Source organism: Myotis nattereri (genome assembly GCF_964212035.1).
Source record: "Myotis nattereri genome assembly, chromosome: 3".
Lineage (NCBI taxonomy): Eukaryota > Metazoa > Chordata > Mammalia > Chiroptera > Vespertilionidae > Myotis > Myotis nattereri.
Genome location: NC_138077.1, coordinates 208,206,883 through 208,233,133, shown reverse-complemented (window position 1 = coordinate 208,233,133; position 26,251 = coordinate 208,206,883). Strand labels below are relative to the sequence as shown.

Sequence of the window (26,251 nt, the reverse complement as noted above, 5' to 3'; positions counted from 1 at the left end):
GCAGGCCGAGGCTCTATCCACTGAGCCAAACCGGTTAGGGCACCATTATTCTTACCTTGGACACTAAATCATTACTAAACAGGGCCTGAAGCCTGTCTGTCTGTCTGTCTGCCTGCCTGCCTGCCTGGCCCTATGACCTATGGCCCTTTGTGTCTGCTGAGTCACACAAAGGAGACAAAAGGTCTTAAAATTGCTGTGGGGGACATTCTTCATTCCAGGAAGCCACCAACTCAGGGTTAAAGGGCCCCAGATGGGAAAGGTGAAGTACTACCAGTGGCCACCAGGGGCAGCAGAGAACCCATCCTCAAGGTTGCCTGCTGAGGGTTCCTGGAGTCCCCTCTTTAGGAAATAATGAAAAACGGGGCTGGCTATTCCGCCCTGCCACCCGCAGGCATTCCCCATAGCCCTGACATGAGAGGCATTTCCCAGAGAACACCCCTGCCTTCTGAGGGTTAGACTCGCTTTAAGCCACATCATCTTGGTGAAGTCCCTTCGTCTCCTTAAACCTGTTTTCTCATCTGAGACATGGGGATAGGGTGATTTTGAGGGTTGAATGAGCTAGAAAACACGGTCTCTGGGGCAAAGTGAGTGCTCAGTTAATGGCACCTTAGCCAAGGAAGCATCGTGGTTATTAGCATGGACGCTGCAACCTGACGATATAAGCCTCAGTCCTGCCTGCACCACGCACTGGCTGGGTGCCTTTGGGGAAGTGAGTTGACTTCTCTGTGTCTGTTTTCTCACCTGTAAAATGGGGTGATGATAATAGTACGTGAGCCTCTCAGAGTTGTTGGGAAGATTAAATGAACGTGCAAATCAGTGTAGCAAATGCTACGTCAATGTTTGCCAGTATCGGTATTATAAGTCATAGTATTTTTGATGTTACTGTTTTTATTCTGAATAAGCTGCAACACCTTAACTTCCTCCAGAAACCTCACTGCTTGACTCGAACTACCCAAAAAGGGGCTTAGAAGAAACAGGAGTGGTGTGGCCTGTGGATAAGGAAGGACATTTTCCTCTGCTGAACTTGAGCATCTGACTTGGCACACAGACAGCCTTGCAGGCAGGCGAGAGACCAACCACACTCCGTGAAAATGCTTTGATGCTCAGCTCGAGGCTAAGCCTCTGCCTCCAGGGCAGGGCCTTTGGAAGCCCCCAAAGGGGATCAGGATCTTTGCCAGGTCACTTGGGGTCCCGGAGAGATCGTCAAAGCAGACCTGTGAGCCGGTGACAGGCACACAAAAGTCTCCAGCCAGGAAGGCCTCGCCAGGACAGATGGCAGGATGGACCCTGGATAAAACCCTCCGTCCCCCCAGGGCAAAGGTCTGAGTGGCTTTGGAGAAAACCCCAGTCTAATCCTTCTTGCTGCACCTGTGCCCCAGAGTCCTACTGGGATGGCCAGGGGAGATCAGCAGGTGGCCTCGGCCACAAAAGCATCCCAGGGCCGGCCAGAGGACTTCCAAGTCACTTTGGAGTCCCCAGGAATGGATCGAAGGCAGCAGATGTCCATGGTGATAGCAGGAGGTGTGTGTCTGGCTTAGAAGCGATGGGCGTGTCACTCAGACCTTCTCCAACAATGTCCCTCACGCCTATTTTTTGAGGGTTTACCCTGTGCTAGGCACCATTCAGACCTCTACATGTGCCTCTTGTCATCAAAACCTCCCACCACAACCCTACAAGGTGGTAGCCACAATCACCTCCATTTTACAGGTAAAAGGCCCGAGGCTTCCAGGAGCAAAATCATCTGTCCAAGATCCAGGGTTTGAGCCCCCAGAGAATGAGTCCCCAGCCGCCTAGGGCAGCAGCCTCCAAGGCCCTGGGCGATGACTGCCTCCTGGATTCACACCTTCCTGTAATCTCGCCAAAGAGTGTGGGAGGGACCCAGTGACTCACTTCTGAGGAATAGAAAGGGGGACGGTGATGGATGTCTTTTCTGAGTCAGGTTACAAAGAGACAGCGGCTTCGCCCTCTCTGCACACACCCCACACGAGCCCCCTGGAAGACACAGGCTGCCAGTTGTGTGTAGATCTATAGCTCGATGGTGCAGAACCAACGGCAGCCTCTGGCCAACAGCCAGGGAGGAGCTGAGGTTCCCAGTGCGCCACCCCACGAGGAACTGAATCTTGCCAAGAGCCCCAGGAATGAGCTTGGGAGTAGACCCTCCCCAGTTCCAGCCTCGAGGTGACTGCAGCCCCGGCTGACACCATGGCGACAGCCCATGAGAGGCCCTGAGCCAGAGGCGCCCAGCTCAGCCACCCTGGATTCCTGGTCCACAGAAACGAGAGAGAATAAACGCTGGTGTTTGGAGCCACTGAGGTTTGAGGTGATTAGATACACAGCGATAGGAAACTAATACACTTGCCATCACTACTAGCAACACACACAAAACATGCCCACACAACCCCCATGGGAGGACGAAAACGCCCGGCTCTCCCAGCTCACACCCGCTGGCCCAGCCCTCCACGCGCTTTTGCCGTTGATGGCACTCAGATGCGTGGACAGAAAGGGCCTTTGCGAAGATCACACACAAGCTTGTGGGGCCTGGTGTTGCTGGGGGGGTGGGGGGGGGGCGTCTCCAGGCTCCTGGAAACTGTTGCCAGGAGTTCACAAGGATGTTAACCCGCAAAACTGTGTGTCCTGGGGACCCGAGTTGCTACCTTGTCTTTGATCCAGGTGCTTGCAGAGAGTAGAGTAACATTGGCTGGAAAGTCTCAGTAAAACTGCTTCTGCACATACTGAACCCCCAGCCAAGAAGAAGAAAAAACATGAAAAATTCCAGTGGGCTCACCTGTTCGGCTGCAAGCAGGTACTAAATATAGTGGGTTCCTCTCATGCAGCGTTTCTGGGGTTTGTTCCTGAAGCCATACATTTGTCATTTTCTCTTGTCATCTAAAGGAAGCTCCCTGGGAACAGGATCTGCGCTGACCTCTTGCGTTTTCTTTGGTGGCACCCCGGTGGCCTGAGGTCAGGGTCATGGGGACAGGGTCTGGCCTCAGAGCCCATCCTCCCTCTCCCCCGCACCCCGGCCCCTGAATTCCCACTAAGCTTCTGCTTCTTGCAATGACGTCCCGAGGACTGGATGGGGACAGTTCCTGCAGCCTTTCCCCACGCCCAAGTCTTCCCTTCCTGCTGCCTTGCAGAGTCCGCACACTGTGTGCCCCGGAGAAGGAGACGGTGAGCCAGATCCCAGGCCCAGCTGTCTCCAGCATCGATTCCCAGCATCCCTCAGAGGCTGGGAAAATCTTCTGGGAGTTGGACCAACTACATAATTGGCGGATGCCAATGCAAATTGGACATGCGAGGAATCCCCCAGTTAAAAAATAATTAAGAATTTTAAGGCGATGACAGCAGAGCATTAACTCGGGCACAGGACCCTTCTGCTCAGAAGCTGGCCTGGCCTTGGGGTCTCCACTAAAAGCCATCCTGAGTTATCCTTCCTGGAGGGCCTGCCCAAGCTGCTCTGGGCAGAAAGTGGGCTGTCATTTCTTGGCTCCTGGATTTCCTGGTGCAGAACTGAGCAGAAACGTGGCCCTGGCCCAGGGTGTCCTCAGAGTCAGATGTATACCTGTGTGTGGGGACACAGCACGCATCCAGGCCAAACTCTGCTGAGTAAGGAGAGCAGTGGAAATTCGCCAGGGCTGTGGGCTTGACAAACGGCTCGGATTGTTGGAATGCAAGTCGAAAGCATGAGCAGACTTCTAAGAGGCTGCAGAGGGACCGATAAGGGTAGCAGTGAAATGAGCACTGGTGGCCAATGGGCTGGATAGAAACTTCTAGACGTATGTACTTTGTTGGTCTTTCTCCTCCCTCTCCTTTTCCCTCTCCTCTTTCTTCTTCTTAACGTTTTTTTTTAAAAAAAAGAGTTGCCAAGAATTTAAACTTAGAGCTCACATAAAAATTCATATTCCTAGTAGCTCTAAAAGCAAATGAGAACCTCTGGTAACACTAGAGCCATATTCCTGCATGACGACAACCTACTACCTCCTCTACAGGGGCTGGTGGCCTCTTGTTTGCCACAGTCTCCACCACTCCCTAACGTCTCCCTGACACAGAATCCAGGTGCCAAGTGCTGCGTATCTGTGCCTGTGCTGCTGTTTTCTTGTCATGGAGTTAGGAGGAAAGTGCATGTCTGTATCAAAAGTGAGAAGATAGAAGGCGGACCAAGAGTTCCATGTTCTTTGAGAAATGTGGGAAGGAGCACGTTCCTTTGAGGAAGTGAAGAGCCCCCCCCCCCCCCCTGCAAAGAGGATCTAAGTCAACGTTCTTACGGAACAAACCACAGCAGGCCCCGCACAGCCCACCTCCCTCATTCATGTCCCCGGGTGGGTCCCCGAAGGCCTCAAAACAGAGGCTCCGGGGCCAGACGGCTCCAGAATCTGAGGGCAGCCCCAGCTTCTCCACCCACCGGGGCTCAGAGCCCTCTTTCTTTTGCTGTGTCCTGCCTTTTATCCCAGCAAAGGCCGTGGACCTGGGGGATTCCCAGCATCTCCTCTCACTTGCCGTGGGGTCAGTTTCTCTCCCCCAGAGTGGGTGGGTGTTTCACCTCACGGGTAGTTTTCGTCCTCAGCTGGGAGCACCGTCAGCATTTGGCACGCTGGCCAGCCCTCCCCTGGGCAGTCAGGGTTCCAGGTAGGGGAAGGAGGTCTGAGGCTGCCCTGTGGCCTCCACAGCTGACCAGTCTGACAGGCATTTGGAGTGTGTGTGGGGGGCGGGGGTGGGGGGGGTGGGGAGGTGGAAGCTGGGAAAGCCAGGCCGTAGAGAGTGTGAACAGGACAGGAAAGTGACAAAGCGGAAGGTTGGGGAGACTTGGTAGGGAAAGTAATTCAGTTCCCACAGCTGATTGTAGAGCCACGCGCCGATGACCCAGAACTTCCGAGAGCTCAGGCCTGGGCCAGTGTGAGCCATGGGTTACCAACTAGGCCTGGGAAGGGCGGGGTGCCTGCGGCCTAGAATGGGAGGCTCAGGTGCCCTGGAGAGTGTGCGACGCCTCACCTGGCCTTGTATCCTCCGCACCTGGTGTCTACAGTCCGGTGGGGGGGACCAGACCTGCCTCCAGGGGCCTTGGGAGATAATCAGTTCTAAAGGGTACCTAATCCCTAGATCAGAGGGGGCTCAGAGCTGCAAACTCACTTGACAGCGAGTGCGCATTGCTAGCCACCGGCGCACCCACTCCAGTAGGAACGTTCAGGTTTTTAGACCCTCCGGGATGCCGCCTTCTACAGAGCTTAGCTGGCCTGGTACCTGAACCTCCACCTGCTCCCGAAGTCCAGGCCCTGGCCTCCTCTGGGAACCACCTCGCCTGCCACAAGGCTGCCTTAGAGGACTCCATAAGCCGCACGGACGATGGATGGAGGTGGAAATCACTATTACCCCATTTTCTAGATGGGGAAACTGAGGCTTGAGGGAGTGAGGTGCAGACACAGGGTTCCCGCCCCGGATCACAGTCTCCTCGTGGGCAAGGACCATGTCAGTTTTCTTCCCCACGCCCACAGCGAATGCCCTCAGCATTATATTCTCTTACAGAACTGACACTGTACAGGTGACTGAGGCTCACGTCCCAGGGCGCCCACCCCTTCCCTGCCCACTCTTGCTGCCCTCTCCCGGCCAGTGGCTGGGACTGCAGCCCTTCAGCGAGGCTGTCACAAGGGTGTCAGAAGGGTGCAGAGAGGCCCGCAGACTGGGTGCCATCCCCTCCATGCGCTCGCTCCCTTGGGGCTTTTCAGACCTGGGTTCGGTACTGTCCGACCCGGTGACACCGGCCGTCTTTCTACCGTCAGCTTCTCCAGGAATGCACACGGTGGGGATGCACCGAGTGGCCTGGATCTGGCGCGCAACGGGGCGACGCGGAGCTCCCCGAGGCGTCCGGGCGAGTCTGGGCGCGGCGGCGGGGCGGGGGCGGGGCCTGGGCGGGGCTAGCGGCCGGCCCCGGGCAGCCCGGAAGGAGCGGGAGGAGGAGCCGCCGGAGTGAGAGTCGTTCCCATGTGAGAGGCTCCGCGGCCAAATTCCTCGCGTGCGGCGGCGGCGGCGGCGGCGGACGGCCCGGCGTCCGGCCGGACTGAGAGCCCTGGTCCGACGCGTACGGGCGGCCGGGCGGGGCGGAGCGCGGCTGCGCCCAGATGCGGCGGCCGCCCCGGGGGCTGTGAGCCGGCCGCCCGCCTTCGGAGCACCCCGCCCGCCTCGGGCAGCGCCCCCCGGGCACGCGGCATGCGGGCGGCCGACTCGGGCTCCTGGGAGCGCGTCCGGCAGCTCGCGGCGCAGGGCGAGCCGGCGCCTTCCTGCGGGGCCGGGGCCGGGGCCGGGCCGGCGCGCCTCCCGGGACCAGCCGCTTGCGAGCCGTGTGCGGACGCCGCAGGGCCCGGCGATCGGCTCCGCGCCCGGGCGCCCTCCGTTCGAGCCGATGGCGACTGCAGCCAGCCGGGTAGGTGCGCGCCGGGAGGGGAGGGGAGGGGAGGGGCGGTGCGGCCGCGGGCCGGGGGAGCGGCGGGCCGGGCGCGCGGGGGCGCTCCGCGCCGGGATCGGGCAGCCGCTGGTGGCAAAGTTCTCGCCGTGCGCGGAGCCCAGAGCGTGAGGCCGGGGGCCGGGGAGGGGCGCGCAATGCGAGTTCGTTCCGCGCGGGGACGGAGGTCTCGGGGCTCCACGGCTGTCCCGCCGACCCCCTCCCCCCTCCCCGCACCAGAGGGCTGCAGAGGGAGGTCAAGGCCACGCCTGCCGGTGCGGTGCGGTCCCGCGGCACCTGGAGACCTGGCTCTGGGCGGGACCCGGCGCCTATTCTGGGAAGCGTGGAAAGGGGCCAGCCCCGCGTGAAGTCTGGGCGGCCCCCATAACCCACATGGTAGCCCCACAAAGTGCCAGGAGAGCTCTGCTTTACCGGGAGGAAAAGTAGTGGTTTGCATTTGCTGGGAGCGAAGAGATTTCTCTTGCACTTGAACGACGACGAATGCAGAGAGAGCGCCGCGGTGGAGACCAAGGCAGCGAGTGGTCCAATTCGGTGTCGCTGGCTGATCCACCCAAGCGGATCACAGCGTTTTCGTGTTAAAATACCCCGAGTGGGTGCGCTCATTCCATTCGGCTCCGGTCTCAGCTGGTCCCCCAGTCACACCCCCATCCCGCAAGTTATGTCATGGGGTGGGGATGGGGTGGGGGTGGGCAGAGGAACCCCTGGGTCCCTTGGACCCTAGGGTGGGAAGAAATTTAGATGGAAGACAATGGAAGATGAAGGGTCTGTCATCAGTTTGAATACTTTTCCCAGGAAACATTAGAAGGGAGCTACATGATTATTCATTCCTGTTGAACACCTATTGTGTTCCAGTAATTTACATGCAGTGTCTCCTAGAATCTTACCAGGGCTCCGGGAAGGAGACTGTGAGCCCAGGGAAGGTGAGGACAGGAAAGCCCTGAGGGTAATGGACTTGCCCTAAGTCGTCCTCTCCACCACCACCACCAGCCTTGGTGCTGGGAACTTCTAATTTTGTCTTTCAGTTGCCATCAGAATGCCTTTCCCAGGCAGCCAGTTCACCAGCTAATCATTCTTTTTGTCCTGAGAAATGAAGCCAGCGGCCAGGCCCCCTCGTTCCAGGCTGCCTGTTGGTGGCCCCAGGGGATGGAATTCTGGGGGCCGTGTTCCAGCCACAGGAACTGGGACTGCCCGGCAGCTGGCTCTCATTAGCTGAGCTCCCGCTGGTGTCCTGGAGCAACTGAGCGCTTGGGTCACCAAGGGTCCAGGAGAGGGGCCTGAGCCCTGGGAGGTGCTTGAGTCCCTGGCCGTTTGGCCTTGGGGCTGAGCCAGCTGAAGACAGCCCACCCCCCCACCCCACCCCCACCCCCTTCCCCAGCTGCATGGAACCTGGTCCAGGACTTGGTGTAAAACAGCATAGATGCGAAAGAATAAGCAACTGGGACAGCTTGAGCAAGTCGCCTGACCCATTTGAGACTCAGTTTAGGGAAATAATAAGAGTGTCGACTAATGTTTGGAGCATTCAAAGCCGGTGTGTGCGAAGCACCTCGCCTTGTTGGTAGTTGATGCTTAATGAATCTTAGTCGCCAGCCTCCCTTGCGGGGCACCTGTCAAGACCGCCCCCCCCGCCCCCCCCCCCCCGACTCCATCTCCATTAAGATGGGATGCTGTCTGCTCCATCGCCACCCTCCTGCACTGGGCCAAGATGCCTTTGGCCTGGTCTGTAAAGGACCGGAGTGATGCAAGGCCAGGGGAGGTGGTTATTATGTAAACATTTTGAAGATGGCTGGGTGGAGAGATATCTGTTTACTTTGTGTCTACATGACTCCCGTTTGTGTTTCATAATAACAACAACCTAATGACATGGTGTCGCGGAGAGGCCTGTCTGAGGTCTGGGGTGGCGGTTATTCGGATGGCCCTCAGGTGGCCCTGTAGGCTGTGCAGATCTCCTTGTCTGATTTGCAGGTGATATCACTGGCCTGAAACGGGGCCAAGCCGGCAGCGCAACACAGAAGGTTTCTGAGTTCCCTCTACCCAGCCACCCTCCACCCTCTGCTGGTCTGGTTCTGAAAGACCAAACGAAGTTTCTGAGAATGTCCACGGTATCCAGGCCTTGAGGACAGCCTGTCGTGGACATGGGTGTTGTAAGGAGATTTCCTCTGGGAGATCATGGGGACTCTGCTGGCTGAGCACCGCAAGCTGAAATGAGCATGTTGGCCAGGCAGGGAGGCGACTTGCCCCAGGATCTCCGCACCGCGGTCCCCGGCCGGATGGGATGCTCCGTTTCAGGAGCTGAAGGAGTGCCCGGTTGGATGGTGGAGTCCAGTGTGGGGAAGAGGAGAGGGAGAGGGGACGCCTGATTGAAGGGATGGAGGATTGGGCATCCTGTCACCCTCCTGGGGTCGGCAGGGTGGCAGGCCCGATGCTGGTGACCACTCTGGCCTCCAGGGTGGGGCCTCCGCCAGGGGAGGTGACCGTCCCTGCCACACAGACTGGGGACCAGAGCAGGAGATGTGGATGTTAGATGCTGGTTCCATCAGCACCTGGTTCTGCCGAGATACTTGGCGACTCAGTTTCCCTCCTGGTGGGAATAACTCCGTCTGGGCCCCAGCGGCGTGAACCAGGGGGTCACTGAGTGTTCTTCGACTGAGAACGCGAACTGTTTCGTCTTCGGTTGTCCGTTCGTTCGTCGCATTTCTTGAGCATCTCTTCCTGCCAGGCAGTGTTGTAGCTACCAGGGAGGTAGCAGCAAAGGAGACAACCGCAGCCCTGGTTTCCATGGAGCTTGTGTTCTGTGGGAGGAGATTGCCAGTAGGCAAACACGCAGGGGTTGTGTCAGGAGGTGGTGAGCGCTGTGCAGGCAGGGTAAGGGGCCAGCGTGATGGGAGTGGGTGCTCTTTAGTATTTAGGTAGGTGGTTGCAGAGAGAGCCAGTTCCAGAACAAGGTGCATGGGTGCTGAGTCCCTAAAGCAAGAGGGCGTTGCCACTCAGTTAAAGGAACCCGGTCATTGTTTAAAAGTTCTTGGTGAATTAGTATCTTTGGAGACTGGGCACTTTATCTGTCCACATCTGAAGCCCACAGCCTCCAGGCCCAGGTCAGATGCCACACTACCTCATTCAGCTCAGGCCCAGCGGACCTGCCACGGGACCCGGAGCCACTGGACCCTCCACCTTTTTTATTAGTCATTTGAGTTCTTAGCTCCTCTGGCCCCTCTCCTTATTCCAAGTGCAAGGAGAAGGGACCAGACCTGTGTTTGGGCATTAGCTCCCAGCATTCTACTCTCCTGAGGCACGGAGCTAACCAAACACCAAGCTTTGCCTTAACCAGTGGGCCAGGAACCCCCGGGGAAGGTGCGATTGCTAATCTCATTCCCCCTTGGGGAAACTGGTGCTCAGAAAAAGTGAGTAACTTGCCCACAATCACATAATAGGTGTCACAGGCAGGATTTGGTCCCAGATTATAGATCTCAAGGCCATGTGGAAAGACCTGGTGCTGATCTAGAGAAAGTAGACCTACATTAAGTTTCCAGTCTGGTTTTTCTTTAAATGTTTTTTAATCCTCACCTGAGGCTGTGTTGGTTTTTTGTTGTTTTGTTTTTTTAATCCTCACCTGAGGATATTTTTCCACTAGGGGCCCAGTGCACGAATTCGTACATGGGGGTGGGGGGAAGGTCCCCTCAGCCCAGCCTGTACCCTCTTCAATCTGGGACCCCTCAGGGGATGTCCAACTGCCGGTTTAGGTGCGATCCCGGGGATCAGGCCTAAACCGGCAGTCAGACATCCCTCTCACAATCCAGGACCGCTGGCTCCTAACTGCTCGTCTGCCTGCCTACCTGATCACCCCTGACTGCCCCGCCCCCCGCCAGCCTAGTCACCCCATGCACCCCATGTTCAGTCATTTGGTTGTCCCTCACTAACCCCCCTGCCAGCCTGGTCACCCCACACAGCCTGCTGTTCGGTTGTTACTGTGATGGCGTCCTGGATAATTTGCATATTCCTCTATTAGTATAGATTGCTTTTTTAAAAAGAGTGGAAGAGAGAGGGAAAGACAGAGAGAAACATCAATGTGAGAGAAACACATTGATTGGTTGCCTCCTGCACGAACCCTGACCAGGGCCCAGGCTGGGGAGGAGCCTGCAACCGAGGTACGTGCCCTTGACCGGAATCGAACCCAGGACCCTTTGGTTTGCAGGCCAATGCTCTATCCACTGAGCCAAACTAGCTAGTGCCTGTGTGGTTTTTTAAAAATTGATTTTTGAGAGAAGGAGAGGGAGGGAGGGAGGGAGGAAGGGAGGGAGGGAGAGAGAGGGAGGGAGGGAGAGAAACATCGATTGGTTACCTCCTATACACACCCCAATTGGAGATTGAACCCATAACCTAGGTATGTGCCTGGACCAGGAATCGAACCCACAACCTTTTGGTGTATGAGATGACGCTCCAGCCAACTCAGCCAGGGCTCTTTAAAGTTTTATCTTTTAAAGAAGATTTGTCCTATCCTTGACATTCTTTGTTTTAAGCAACTCAGACATTTGCTTATCTTCGTGCCTCCAGTAGTATCAGCAGCTGGGTCAGCTGGTGTTATCCCTTTGGAAAAGGATTAATGCTGGGTTAGAGGGGAGATTAAATCTCCGCTTAGCATTGGGGTGCTCTTAGGAAACCGCCCACTGGGACCCCGAGGGTTCAGTGTGAGCTTCCTTGTCTAATGAGTGAGACAAAGGCATTGGGGACGTGGCTGTCTTGGACAATCAGGAATGAGAGTCATTGCTCTTGAAAGAAATTGAGATTGGTTTTCCTGGAGAGGTCTCCTGTGGCCCAGCACCCTCCATCCTGTGTGGCTGCTCTGTGAGATGAGTTGAACCTTCCTTCTGCCAGGGCAGGTGGCACACCATAGTGGGTACGGGCACCAGCTTTGCAATCAGACACCCTGGTTTGAATTCACCAGCTTTGTTCCCAAGCAAATTCTTTAACATCCTGAGCCTCAGTTCGCCCATCTATAAAATGGGATCATATTGCCCACCTGAGAGCTTGTTGGGCAGGAATCCGGATCACCCTTCATCCCTGTGGAGCCCAATACTACCTGTGCCATAAGAGGGCAGGGGAATGCTCATTCATCCAGAGTCCGCAGAACTTCAATGAGTGAGTGTGTGTGAATTTTTTTTTTTTTTAATTTTGAAGATTGAAATACTGGGATTTAATGAGACGGGTGATTCTGAAGGATCGCTAGCTACTTATTCGGCCTTCTGAGTCATCAGGAAATTTCCATAAAGATCATTGTGCACTCTTTATGTTCTTTGTAATATCCCAGTTGCGTTAGCTGGACATTTGCTAGGACCCTGCAGCCATTCTGGAGTAAGAAGAGTTCCCTTCTCTTTTAATCATTTCAAGAGCCATTGGCATAAGGAAACTCGCAAACTCAACCCTGGAGTTAGCCTCTCCCATCCACAGCACAGCCAGCTAAAAAAAGTGGACACTCGGGTACATTGGCGGGTGCACAGATTTTAGCCCCAGCAGATAAACACACCCCACATATCATTAGAGCTGGGCCACGCCGTCACCTTGGGGACCCCGTGTTTGCAGTGAGTCACTAAGGGCTGGAAACACCCCAGGGAGGGTGGCGGCCGAGGTTACCAGGTGTGTGCAGGCCCGTGTGTGGAGTTATTTGCATGTAAGTGCATTTCGCGTTGAGCGTGTCAGATGAGTGCCTGTCGGGGAGGGGGGAGTCGGCACTGCCCCCTGTTCCCAAGGACCACCTCCTCTGTGCCCCTGGCACCAGCCACGGTGTGGGTAGGGACTTCAGGTCTGCTATTTGGATCCTTTCAAGAGAGGCCACTTGGAAGACACTGACTGTGGCCATTCCTTGAAGCCATCTCCAAGTGGCATTGGGGGAGATAACAGCCTGAGGGGTATGACAGGTAGGTGCGTCCGCCTGGAGGCCTAGCCCAGAGCTGGGTGATGCTAAGCCTGGGGGAAGGAGAAGGGGAGCCCGTGGGTGCAGTGGTGACGCCCCCCCCCCCCCTTGCCCTTGGTTCACGTGCTGGGCTTTGTGGACTGTTTCCGGGAACACCCACCACCTGGGGGCCCACCTGCAGGTGCCAGCGGCCTGGGCTTTGGTTGCTGCCCAGATTTGCAGGTTGCTTAGGCTCCCAACTGGTTTGGGCTGTAACTTTATCACAGGCATTGAGTGTGTTCAGTGCCTTTTAATTGTACAGAGGCTTCAGGAGGCTCTCCCTGGGGGTGTGGGGAGAACTAGAAAACAGCAGCTGCTGGCTCCCGGGAGCTTATTCCCTCCCCACACGCTCGGCCCCACCTGGCCAGGGCGCTCCTGACGTTGAATCCTGTGGGCCAGGCAGAAGAGGATGCCCATGAAGGGGAAGAACCACATACGAAGGGCCAGGGGGGACCCCATGCTTTGTTTCTTGTGTTCCTGCTGCTCTCCTCACCCTGTAAGACACTTGACATCTGCCCGTCTTCCAGGCGACATGGTTGAGGCTTAGAAAGATGTCCCGGGGTGCAGTGAGTGGCTATGCCAGGCTGCCCTGCTGCCTGCCCACTTGCATCTCCTCCCTGCCCTGTCCAGCGTCGGCTGATGAGTCCTCAAGGGCCACCGGGGCCCCGGAGAGGCTGTGATGCAGGGAGTTCATGGGATTCTCTCTCTTCCTGGCTTCTCTGGCTCCCTGGCTTGCAGTCAGCCAGAGGCAGTTGGGAATGAGGGCCTCTGGGGCCTAGACTGCTCCCCTGGGTCCAGGAGACGGCACCCCACCCACCCCTCTGCCCCAGCCTGATGGGAGGTTTGACCCTGACCGTTCGGGAACCTGGGATACAGAATCCTGAGAAGGAAACCTTAGCAGCGATGGGGGCAACTCACTCCCTCTGCAAGGGGGAAACAGGCCCAGAGAGGCGGGACCAGCCTGCTGTCAGGGTCACGTGTTGTCCCCGCTGGGTGGAGGGTGTGCTCTCCAACTCTTTCCTGACCCCTTCAGATGTGGCCTCAGCGGTCTGGGTGCTGGCGGCAGGCCCATCCTCGGGCTTCACCTCCATTCAGACTCCTGGGGGCTGGGAGGGGCCTGGGAATCTGTATTTTTATCAGGTGTCCTGGCTGGTTTTGGATACAGAGGTTCCACCAACCAGAAACCTCGGCATTCACCTCTCTGGGGCTGGGTGGCTCTATACTCTTGTTTATCCCCTGCATCCTGACATCCCCCTCAGCAGCACCCTTTTCCCTCCACAGACGTCCCGAAGCGGACAGCAGGTATCTGCACACCCTCATTAAACCCTACTGTCCTTTTCTCTTTAAAAATTTTTTTTTATTGATTTCAGAGAGGAAGGGAGAGGGAGAGAGAGATAGAAACATCAGTGATGAGAGAGAATCATTGATTGGCTGCCTCCTGCACACCCCACACTGAGGATCGAGCCCCCAACCCAGGCATGTGCCCTGACCGGGAATCAAACTGTGATCTCCTGGTTCATAGGTCAACACTCAACCACTGAGCCACACCACCTGGGCCCACTTTTCCTTTTCTAATCCAGTCTACACACACACACACACACACACACACACACACACACACACACACCAATCCAGCCTACACACACACACACACACACACCAATCCAGCCTACACACACACACACACACACACACTAATCCAGCCTACACACACACACACACACACCAATCCAGCCTACAAACACACACACACACGCTAATCCAGCCTACACACACACACACACACACACACACACCAATCCAGCCTACAAACACACACACACACACACACACACACACACACACACCCCTCCCGGCACACACAGCGTCAGAATTTGTTAGAAGGAGGCCCTGCATCTCTGTCCCGTGCGCTCACATGTGCAATGGTGAGAAAGAAACCACGTGTGACTTTGTCCTTGCTCCGAAGCCCCACTCCTCCCCTCAGGCTGCCAGCAGCATTTCCACGCCTTTTATTCAGCCAACCTTCCTTCTCCCTGGAGCTCCCACCTGAGCCAGGTGCTGGGCTGGGCAATGAGGGGCAGAGGAGGCCACACCCTTGGCCCAGGGTTCCTGCGGGTTCTTTAGACTTGGCACCTGCCCCGCCGCCCCCCTCCCGGCCCCGCTCAGATCGCTTTTGTTGTTGGCCCACATGTTGGGAGCAGGGCGGGTTCCATCACTTTCTGTGCTGTGGGCTTTCTCCTGCGGGTGGGAAGCCCAGGGGCCTGCGGGTGGGGGTGGGAGGCTCTTCCCGGCTCTCTCCTGCATGGGAGACCTGCCAAGTGCTGGGTCCCAGGGGTCAAAGGGCTCCAATGCAGAGTCCCAGGGCCCCCCTCTAGAGAGTGGCTCAGCAGATCCAGGGCGAAGTCACGGGCCCTGCACTCCCCCCCCCCCCTTGTTTTTTATTGTGGTAAAAATATATAGCATAAATGTAACCATTTTTAGCATACGATTCAGTGCCATTCAATAGATTCACAGTGTCAGTGTATGCAATGAGCCCCACTGTCCATTTCCAGGACTTTTTTATCATCCCAAACTGAATATGTCCCGTGAATTAGACACACACACACACACACACACACACACACACACACACACACATCCCTCCCCTCCCCTCCTGCCCCAGCCCCTGCTGATCACCATTCCACTGCCTGGCTCCACGCATTGGCCTGGTCTCGGCGCCTCATGTAAGGAGTCACACGGGATCTACAGGACTCTGCACTTTCAACGTATTGGCCACCCCTCACCTGTTGACGGTCCATCCCCGCTGGCCGTTTGCGGGCACCCTGGGCAGCATCCCCTGGCCCGGGCGGGCTCGCCCTCCTTCCCGTGGCGCCCGCCGTCACCTCCTGGTGCTTCTTCTGGCTCTTCTGGCTGCACCAGCAGCCGACCCGGGGGAACACTGCCCCCTGAGGCTCCCGCTGCAGGCAGAGAGGCTCTCCTCTTGGCTCCGGGGAGAGGGGGACCACCTGCCAAGTGGGCTGCCTCCCCAGTGCGGGTGCAGGGGTCCTGGGTGTGGGGTAGGAACCTCTCCCCTGCAGGAGCCTCTCCTCTCTTGCACCCCGGGAAAGACCCAGGAGGAGCCCCGTTTTATGGAAGAGGAAACAGGCAGACAGCACGTGACCTTTCCAGGCCAGAGCTGTCTGCTCGAACCTTCTATAGAGTTGGAAACATCGTATGTCTGTGCTGCTCCCTGTACGTTTAAACTAACTCGTGCGACGGAAACACTGCATTTCAGACTGGACTGAGGTGTACGAGGCCACCCGTGGCGGTGGCCACTGTGGTAGGTGGCGCAGCCGGCTCTGACTGTAGACGTCTCTGGCCCGTCAGCTCCCGGAGCCGGAGGTGCTGGCTTCGCCACGGTGCCCCCGAGGCCGCCTCGCTCCCCCGCGTGGCCCCGGGGACACCTGCGCCAGAATCACTCGGGAGCCTGCGGTTGTGGCTGTTGAGTTCTGAGGCCCCTAACTGACCTGGACAGTCTAAGCGAGCGGTTCTCAACCTGTGGGTCGCGACCCCTTTGGCAGTCGAACGACCCTTTCACAGGGGTCGCCTAAGACCATCCTGCATATCAGATATTTACATGACGATTCATAACGGTAGCAACATTACAGTTATGAAGTAGCAACGAAAATAATTTTATGGTTGGGTCACAACATGAGGAACTGTATTGAAAGGGCCAGAAGGTTGAGAACCATGGGTCTAAATGCTCTGGGATGGGCCCGGAACCTGCATCTTCAACAAGTTCCCTCCACCCGGGTGATTCTGACCCACTGTGAGGTCCTAGGACCAAGGCCTCCAGCACCTCCGTCTTTATTCACGTGGGTCTCCCAGCCTCCAGCTGCCCATCGGCAACCTTGTGCCTTTATCTCCCACCCTCCACAACCATAGGGGCCGGGCCAGGGGTTCTCAAACTGGGTGCCAGACCCGCGGCATCCGCCTCCCCGAGAACCTCAGACCTGCAGAATCCGACACCCGAGCTGGGCCCAGTGGTCTGTCTAACACGCTGCCCAAGGTCATGCGGATGGAGCTACCGCTTGCAGCCAGCCACTCAACAAGACCCTTCTAGGAAGCTCCTTCCACTCAAAAATGTTCCCCAAATCTTCTTTTCTGTCTCCTCCTCTCCCCGCCGCCTCTCCCTGTACCCTGGTCTGTTCTCTTACCAGCTGCCAAGAGCTGCCAGTTCCCTTTCATGCCCAGGGACTGCTGGGTGTGTTGGGAGGTGATTGTGCCTTACCCATGGGGCGGCCGTAATGGGGACTTTACAGCAGAGACAAGCAGAGCTGCAGCCAGCAGCACCCGCCCTCATCCTCTCTCCCAGCGCCCCAGGCGGTGGCTGTCTGCGCACCCCAGGCCACAGTCTCAGAAGAGCAGAGGGCCAGATGGCCCATTGCCCTGGGGCCCAAGCCCTCTCTTAGGGACAAGGCTTCTGCTGGTTTCCTGGCGTCCATCGGCCTGGAGGAAGGAGGAAGTCCGCACAGCCCACAGCTGTGCTGGACACCAGTTGCCTATCCTCTCTCTTCCCGGGGCTTACAGAAAGCGGGGGAGGAGGAAGGGGGGGCAAGATCACCAGACCTGGCCCGAGGGACCCACTGAGGGACCCGGGAGCCTCCGTTTCCCAGTTCCGGGAAATGAGATTCCCTGGTGCCAGCCCCGCTCAGCTCACAGATTTGCGGTTGCTTTGCACGCGCCGTGGGCCCGGACATGCTCTGTACACGTAAGGCGCCTAACAAATGTGGCCGTGCCACCGGCGATCTTGTTCCCCCTGCGATGCTGGTCAGGGCAGACCTGTGCCTGGGGACCGAGCCATCCTGGTTCGTCTGCTGCCCTCCTGGCGCTTTCCTTCCCGGGGACGGCTGGCTCCGTGGGAAGCCTTACCCTGTGCCAGGAGGATCCTCTCCCTCAGCCCCGCCCCAGACCCAGCGAGGCTCCGGGTGCATCCCGGCCGGTGGCGAGGACCCGCTGTGGCCTGGGCTTGCTGCTGGGACCCACACACATCGACAACCCCTCTTCGGACTCCCGTTGAGGGGCTCGGGGTGTCTTCACCGTCCTGCGAGCCAGCGGGCGCTTTCCCCCGCCACGATCTCCTCCTCACCATCTTGCACTGTTTCACCTGTCCTGCCCCCAGCTCTCTGCAGAGCCGTTCTCGCCCTCCCCTCCCCTGGGTGTTGGTCCTTGCGAGGCCACGGGTGTGTCATGTGGACACAGTGTAGCTGAGACTGGGTCCTGCGGGAGCATTTCTTGAGTTACCCTGGGCCCTCCTTCTGACCCGTAACCTCCATGGGGGAGGGGAAGGGGGGGCAGGGGCCATGGCGTGCTGCCATCTGCCCCCCTTGGGACCTCAGGAGGAACCCCATTTGGCTGATCTGTTGGCTCACTTGTGGACGAGCCTTACCTGGCAGGTAGTAATATACCCAGTTCCCTTCTGGGATTTAGGCAGAAGATAGAGGCCCAGAAATCAGGATTTTTAAAAAGATTCCTCTAAGATAGAGGCAGGAAAGGGCAGGTGGAGGGTGTACCCTTGAAGCTGACCACGGGGCTCCCCCACTTAGGCCACCTCGTTCTCAGGCCAGACAGCCACAGGCCTGGGTGAAAACATGGAGAAAATGCAAAGACTTGTGCACACCTCGCCTGCAGGCCATCTGAGGGCGGAGCTTACAAGAAGAGCCGCAGGAAATGGACAGCTCCTCCCACGGGCCAGTTACTCCCTCCAGGACCAGCAGAGGGGCACCTTGGCATCTGGAGGGGAAGAAAGGAGGCTCTCCTCCAGCCCTGAAGCTTGAGGGGCTGGGGTTTAGGGCTCGGGGGTGGGAGGACACTGCCGAACCAGGAGCTGGAGCGTGCCCACCTGCGTTGGTCCTCAGCGGCCGCTCTTAGTCTGGCAGCCGAGCAGCGCGGTCAGCCCCCTCCCCTCACTGAGCGGATCCCACCGCCTCTGGCCTCCAGGTGTGATGATGTGGTCATTTGGTTTTACACCTGCCCTGGTCCTTCGTGTCGCCTGGTCGCTGTATCTCTGTATAACAAGGGATAGTTGGTGTTCAGTCTCTGGCATCGTCAAGCCAGGTAGAGCTCCGGAAGTCCTTCCTTTCGTTTATTCTGCATAATTATCATGCACTTGCCTGGACCTGACTCCTTCTTAAGTGTCAGGGGTGCAGCCGGGGTAAAATACAGTCCTCCCTAAAGTCAGTCCTCCCTCCCCCTTGGTGCTCAAAGTCAAGGATATTGTTGTAGAATTAGACCCCTAAAGCTCTTTTTGTGTTTCCATTGTCTTTGAAATTTTCCCACAGTGCCTTTCTGTATTGGTTCCCAGGGGTCCCCAGGGCAGAGGGAGCCAGACACTACCTCTGGGGCAGGCACTGGTCTTCTACAAGGCTTTCCGGTCCTAACCCAGAGCCTAAGGCCCTTAGGACTGCTGGTTGCACAATGTCCTCTGCAGCCTCGGGTTAAAGGAAGTAGGAATGCACTGCATCCATGAGTGTGTTCATGTTTGCTGCTTTGTCCCCAGGCCTGAGCCAGAATTCTAGCTCACTGAGGATTGTAGCTGATTAAAATCCCAGCTACCTGGGGCCTGGTGAAGGGAGATCTGATGGTGCCCTTAGGCAGCCGCGGTTTGTTTGCAATGACCAGCAGCTGCTCTCTCTTCCTGCCGGGCTCTTGGGGTAGGCCCCAGGGGCTTCCCCAAAGGCCATGTACCCTGTATGACCGCAGCCAGAGGTGACTGGGCCTCTGTCTGCATTCCATCCTGAGGACCACTGTCCCCGAGCCAGCCTGGCCTTCCTGCTTCCTGGGCTGACTTGCCGGTCCTGTTCACTGGGGCCCTTTCAGAGACCGGCCCTTTACCAGGGAGACACACAGGTGTGCCGAATCCTTGTGCACCGAGAGGGACTCGTTTCACCATCCACCACATAATCTTAAACGGTCCCTAGAAGGTTTGATGTCACTTGTGTGCACTCAGGTGATGATTACGCAAGGGAACCTGATCCAAGGACCCCTGCTTTGCAGGGTTGCCTGCATTAAACAACCCAAATAAATTTGGTACATTAATCACCCCATTTTACAGATGAAGTAACTGAGGCACAGGGAGGTTAGGAAACTTGCCCCATCAATAAAGCCAGGAAGTAAAAGCGGCAAGATTCAACCTGAGTCCAGCCTGAGCTCATAGTCATCACCATTTCCTGTCCTTACTGCAGTCACTCCTGCGGCATCACTTGTTTCTGTCCACAACTGTACATGGCAGAGTCTCAAGTGAGGAATGACCAAGAGACGCTGTCCCTTGAAGGTGTCTGGTACACCCCTCTGTCCAGGCCCCAGCCCTAGTCGGGAGCTCCCGTGGCTGCCTCCCTGGGCTGAGCTGGGCTAGGCTGGGCTGGGCCGGGCCTCGTGAAGTGGGAGGGTCTTGAGGCAGCTCTGCACACTCCAGCTGGAGGCCCAGGTGTGGATGAGTTATGTGGGTGTCCCTGATCACTAGGTTTTCTGCTGCTCTCGGCCTTAGCTTGTGAAAGATGACCGAGGTCATAGGAGGGTTCAGGGACTCTCCCGTTCACCCTGTGAGGTAGGAAGGCATTATCACCCTCATTCAGGGTGGCATCTGAGATTCAGAGATGTCTGTGCTTAGTGCTCAATAACTCGATTTAATGGAAAAACTAAACTTTGTATAGTTTGCACGTCTCAATTTCCCTCCACCTGCCCAGGCAGTTATGCAATTGCAGGACTATTTGAATAGCAAATGCCATAAACACAACTGGAACTGACTGATAAAAAGGGAAATAGTTCCCCGTAATTGAAACGATCACAGGTAGGGCTAGCTTCAGGCATAGCTGCATCCAGGGGCTTAAATGATGTCATCTTCCAACTCTCCTTTCATCTGTTTGGGTTTTATCCTTTCTGGTGACAAAAACGACCTAATAGCCTGGCCGGGCATGGCTCAGTGGTTGAGTGTTGACCTATGAAACAGGAGGTCACAGTTTGATTTCCGGTCAGGGCACATGCCCAGGTTGTGCGCTCAATCCCCAGTGTGGGGCATGCAGGAGGCAGCCGATCAATGATTCTCTCTCATCATTGATGTTTCTGTCTCTCTCTCCTTCCTTCCTCTCCAAAATCAATTAAAAAGTAATAATAACCTAACAAGTCTAAGTAACCTTTACCTTTCTAGGATTCCAGTGTAGAGAGAGTGCTTCATTCCCAGTATATTCAGCAGAAATCCCAGGGCTGACTCTCATTGGCTTAGCTTTAATCATGTGACAGCTCTGAACCAATCACTTGGTCCCAATCACATGGAATGCATTGATTGACCAGGCTCAGGTCATGTGCCCTTCCCTGGAAAAGGTTGAGTTTGTGAACCTCCAGTGAAACATGCAGACTGAAAATGGGATTTTTCTCAAAGGAAGGTCAGAGAGAATGTTCATTGCTGGGAACAGAAGCGGGGAGACAGACACAGGAGCTGTCCCCTGCAGATGTGGTGATGATTCCTTCAGCAGCTGCAGACATGCTCCTGGCTTGGTGTTGTATGATTCGGAAGAAAAAGCCTTTTGCACATAGTTGGTGCTCAACAAACATCACTTGTACTAGTTTTACACCAAAATGGGTGATAGGAGGTGACCGGAGAGATGCCCAATTTGGACAAATCCAGGTTAATGATCAGTAGAAGGTAAAGTCCTTGGGGTAATAAGATGAGGTCTTTTCGGGGAGAAGTTTTTGGAGATAGCATCTGCTAGGGTCCAGCTCTCCCACACAGGCAGGCGTCTCCCACGCAGGCGGCACGCTGTCACAGCTGTGTGAGTTGACGGAAGCCCACGCCGGGGCTCTCGGCCCTGCCTCTCCACCTTCCTGAGCCTGGGTTCCCCGTCTTCTAAAGTGTGAATGATGGAACCCGCCCTGCGCAGCTTGGTAGCGTTTTACAGGTGCTCAATACATGGAGCTCTTGTTTTGCTTATAAGCCATCTTAAATGGATTGCGTGTAACAAAACGATGTCCGTGAAGCATGAGGTCTGCATTGGCGTTGGCAGTGCGGGAAGCCCCCTTCCGTGGGGGCGGGGGGTTGTACTTGAGGGCGTGTGCCCACCACACACTTTCCTGCCTGTTGGGGTACTGGGAGTCTTGGCCATGACCGCGCTTTATTCTCTGTGGCATATGGTCAGGGTCTGGGCTCTGTGCTGGGCAGGAAGTACGTGGGGGGGCGGGGAGGGGGGTTACACACAGGCCCCCGAAGTCAGAGGGAGCTTGAGGTGGCCTTAGAGAAGTTCGAGGGCTGGATCGCCTTTGCCCAGCCTGGCTGTCCCCTTGGGGGCCCTGCCTCCCTCTGCAGCATCCCCAGCCTGGGGCCAACAGGCAACCTCAAGAAGTTCAACACCAGCCACACAGGGTCCAGACAGGAACAGCGGGAGCCTGGGGTCGAGCCCTCTCCTTCCCGCTCCCTTTTAGTTCCCCTCAAGGATACTCGGTAGCTTTACTCGGTTGCCAGTGGCCCCCTGGCCTTACAATATATATAACCTTTCATTCTCTTCAGTGCCTGGGAGACCCTGATTGGTTCCTCCCCAACCGTTGGTTTTTCAGAACCTGGGTCAGGTGACCACCCTGGTCCCATCAGCTGCATCTGTAAGGGTGGGCAGATACCTGGTGGATCTAGCTCCGTGGTCGGCAAACTGCAGCTTGCGAGCCACATGCGGCTCTTTGGCCCCTTGAGTGTGGCTCTTCCTAAGCCTTAGGGGTACCCTAGTTAATAACAATGTACCTACCTATATAGTTTAAGTTTAAAAAATTTGGCTCTCAAAAGAAATGTCAATCGTTGTACTGTTGATATTTGGCTCTGTTGACGGATGAGTTTGCGGACTACTGATAGCTGCTTCCTTCCAGGGGCTGTGGGAAAGTAGTTACTTGGGGAGCGTGGGGCAGGGGAGACTAATAGACGCCGAACGTCCCGGACAGGTGTTCCTCCTGAGCTTGGATGCCTCCAGGACTGAACTCGCTCCCTCTCCAGGCAGCCCCTACATTTTTTGACTCATTTTAAGCACTCACTCACCTTTCCATTGAGCCAGAAATGGACCTCATTGGAGCATCCACCCTCTGGCCTGCGTCCGACCATTTGAGGATCTTACACACTAAACCTCTCTCCTGGACATAACGGCTCTGACGTGAGGGGACCGGCACGGTGGCTTCCTGCACCAGCTTTGTTTCCCCAGGTGTCTTTCCTCCCAGCTGGACAGAGCAGACTGGGCTGGGGAGGCATGGAGGACAGGGCGTCTTCCTTTGATCCACCCAGCTCGACCGGCCTCAGATTTCTCGTCCCCCACCAGGAGCCAAAGTCTTCCCTGGCACATCCAAGGAGAGAACATCCCCCAGACTGCTGTGTGCTCCTCTCCTGACGCGCATTTCAGAGGACTCAGCAGGCGCCTACAGGCAGCGGGAGGCCCTCCTGGGAGCAGGCGGGGAGAGAGGGAGCTAGAACCTCCGCGGAATGCTTTTAGGGCAGGTGGGGCAGGCTTTCAGGGCAGGCGTGGCAGCCTGGGCCAGGACAGGGCTCTGGAGTGAGGACTCCGTTCCCCGCTTTTGCAGCCCACCCTGCACCAACCTGTGCCGATTGACGACAGCCCTTGGGCCGAAAGGAACCCAAAGACATTCAGAGACAAGTTCACATAGTTTTGGTGTGGTTTTTTTTTAGTCCATAAGCAGCATCCATGGCCAAATAAACAGCACTCACCTCTTGGCAAGCAGGTCCCGTGAACATTTGCATGCAGCCAAGAGATGACAGAGGAGGTGGTGGAGAGAGAAACAATACGTTCAGTGCGGACCAGCTGAAAAGGAGATGGAGTTTCTCTGCCTGGAAATGCTTCACTGAGTCAGCCGCCTACCTTCCAGGGCCGGCCAGCCTCGGTTGTGGTTTGTTTGTTGCCCCGACTACTTCCCCCAAATTAGCTTTTTGCAGGTATGCACGCAGGGTAAATGGTAATCTGCAAAGAGACCTATAGTTTTCGCCAGAGATGAGGAGCAGGAACAATGTCCCGGGCAGCGGGGTTACCCTGGCTTAGACTTCATGATTACTGCAAGGGTCTTAACCTGGACACTCCTCGGCTCTGCCCAGGGGCTTTGCTGAGTCCGTGCTGTCTGCCCGCCTGCTGTCCCGGGTCCTCTGACCTCCTGGGTTTAGGCCGCGTTGTGCAGGGCCTCAAGGCTGAAGAATAACCGGAGTTTGCATTTGGGGTTTTTTGTGTGGCTTTTGTTGTTGATGTTGTTGCCATTGGATTCCTGGAATGTCTGCAGCTATGGACCATCTACCGAGGGAGAGGGAGTGACCTCACTGGCCTGGCTGAGGACCAGCCTGCAGCTCCTGAGGGACACGGCAGCGAGCCCACAGGGCCCAGAGTCCCGTTACAGTGCAAACACCTGGTTAGGGCCCGTCTTCCACCGGCTTGCTCTCTGCTGCTTTGCCCAATCACGGGGGCAGTTTTGAAGCATCCACCAACTGCGGGGAGCGTGTGTTCCGTTTTAAGTCACCCATCCGCCAGTCCTGGGTGCCCCTGTCACTCATGTCTATTCTCCATCCCCCTCAAGCAGCCACGAGTGTCCATACTATTTCAGGGGCCCTCGCTGAAGGCCCAGTATTCCAGGTTTGAAGATTGTGGACTGGCAAGAAGAAAGAGGAAAGATCTAGCGGGAAGAGAATTAGGAGAATAAAATATATAGACCAACAAAGAGCCTTGACCTGCTCCAAACCGTTCCCATCTGATGTCCACTTCATTCCCTCATTCAAGCCGGACACTTGGACGCTGTGGCCACCAAACCGTGAACCTGCCATTCTTTCCTCGGTGCCATGTTCTCTTGGCTGTGTGTGCGTGTGGGGGAGGGCATGGTAGGAGAGAGAGGCCTGAAGGAAAGCATGTTTGGTTTTGAAGCACGTAGGTCCAGGAGAGTGCGGTCCGGGGGGCTTTGGCCTGATCGAGGGCACCCTTAGCTCAGAGCTTGTGGCCTGGGCTGCATTCAGTTCCACAGGCACCTCTGGGCTCAGCTCCTGGGTCAGGGCTGCGCGTGGTCACCGGGTTCCTGCCAGGAGGTGCTCCCGAAAAGCCGTGAAGGATGCTGTCTTGTACAAGGTTTTCTTGCCGGGGTGGCAGGGTCGTCTGTATTCCTGCAAGGGACACAGCCGGGGGCCGGTCACCATCGCTGAAAACTGGGCATCGCCTCTGTCCGCCTGCTTGTGTTTAAGACCCAGGTGCTAGGGGGGGAGGGGGCCTGGTCTCGAGTCCCGTGGAACCTGGAACTGGTGTGAGCCATGCACGTGTGTGGGGTGCGCATGCGGGTGTGTGGGAGGGGGAGGCAGGAGGGCCATGGGGTTTTTCAGTTTACATTTTTTGAATAGTTTTCTCCTCTGCTTTCCCAAGAGGCAGCCCGTGGAGTGGAATGAGTATTTGACCTTTGCAAAATGTGTGTGGGGGGAGGGAAGGGGCAGACAGACAGGGGGAGCGTTTGGTGGCAGGTCGGCGGCGGCAGCTCAAAGCAGGAATCCGAGTTACTCCTCTTCCGTTTTCAGTCCGTAACCTGGAGACAGTGAGGAGGGCGGGCGGCAACCCAGAGGGCTTCCCATGCCTGGGCCTCCCGATAGGACCCCGCTGCTGGGAGCCCCACTCTGGGCTCCTGCCTCTCAGACTAGAACAGCCGTGGGCAAACTACGGCCCGCGGGCCGGATCCGGCCCGTTTGAAATGAATAAAACTAAAAAAAAAAAAAAAAAAGACCGTACCCTTTTATGTAATGATGTTTACTTTGAATTATTAGTTCACACAAACACTCCATCCATGCTTTTGTTCCGGCCCTCCGGTCCAGTTTAAGAACCCATTGTGGCCCTCGAGTCCAAAAGTTTGCCCACCCCTGGACTAGAATGTTCTATCCTGGGCTCCGGTCAGGAGTTCCAGGGCTCCAGGGACAAGACTGCCAGGTGGGGGCTGGTCTCAGAAGGACAAGGCAGTGGCTCCCAGCGGAGGAGGGGGAGGGAGAAGAACTGGCATATGTGTGGCACTTGGCGTGTGCCAAGCACTGTTCTTTGTGTGTAGTCACTGTAGGTGCACAGGCCCTCATTTCATCCTCACAACAGCCCTGTAAGAGAGGCACGACCACTGCCCCGTTTGACGGGCGAGGGAGCGGAGGCACAGAGAGGTTAGCAAGCGGCTGGCACTCAGCCCCAGACCGCCTCACCCCTGCGGTGCTTGCAGCCACTGAGACCGCATTCCAGGTGTTCAGCAAGCATCTGTACGCAGCTGCTGTGTCAGGGTCACTGCTTCCTGCGGGGGAGGAGCTCCGTCCACAGACAGAGCAGGACCTCAGGGACTCGAGTTTGCCCTCCTCATCCCACTGCTCCTCCCCCCAAAATTACCCCACATTTTTCTGTGTCTTGATTATACTTGTGGCTCATGGACCACACTGCCCAGACTCCCCGAGTGAAATGAGGGTGTTTTTCTGACCGGTTGGTTCATCTCTAGTCCTGATGTTTGTAGTTGAGGGGAGGAGGGACAGGGCTGCGGGGTCCCCTGTGGTCTCCTCCATGGAAGTCTCAGCGTCTGTGACTGCACAGGCCTGTGGTGGAGATGGGCTGGACCCCTTGGAAGTGTGGGGACCCTGGCTCTTAGAACAGACCTGGGACGAGGAGGACCAGAATGGACGGGACAGCCCAGAGAGGCAAGGCTGGGATGGCAAACATAATAGCACTTGGAAGAAAAAGTTACAGGCGGTCAGCTCAGCGGCATCAGCCCCAAGCGCAGCCTTCTGCGTATGAGAATGCCGGCGTGTCCCGGGCCAGGCAGCGGGCCTGTGGCCAGTCGCGCTTCCTTTGGAG

General features: G+C 56.6%; 1 protein-coding gene across 4 annotated transcripts in view; it reads left to right on the top strand.

The window, feature by feature from the left end:
• Positions 1 to 26,251, top strand: part of KAZN (kazrin, periplakin interacting protein) — a gene marked incomplete at its 5' end in the record, with an annotated part of 789,243 nt that overhangs the window by 670,666 nt on the left and 92,326 nt on the right. For 2 of the 4 annotated variants that reach the window (XM_081085626.1, XM_081085627.1), the window contains one exon: positions 6,202 to 6,415. The exons of the other annotated variants lie outside the window; for them this stretch is intronic. In XM_081085626.1, the coding sequence (XP_080941752.1) occupies positions 6,202 to 6,415 (214 nt within the window). Of the gene's footprint in view, positions 1 to 6,201; positions 6,416 to 26,251 lie in introns of those variants that run through there. 4 annotated transcript variants of the gene reach the window in all.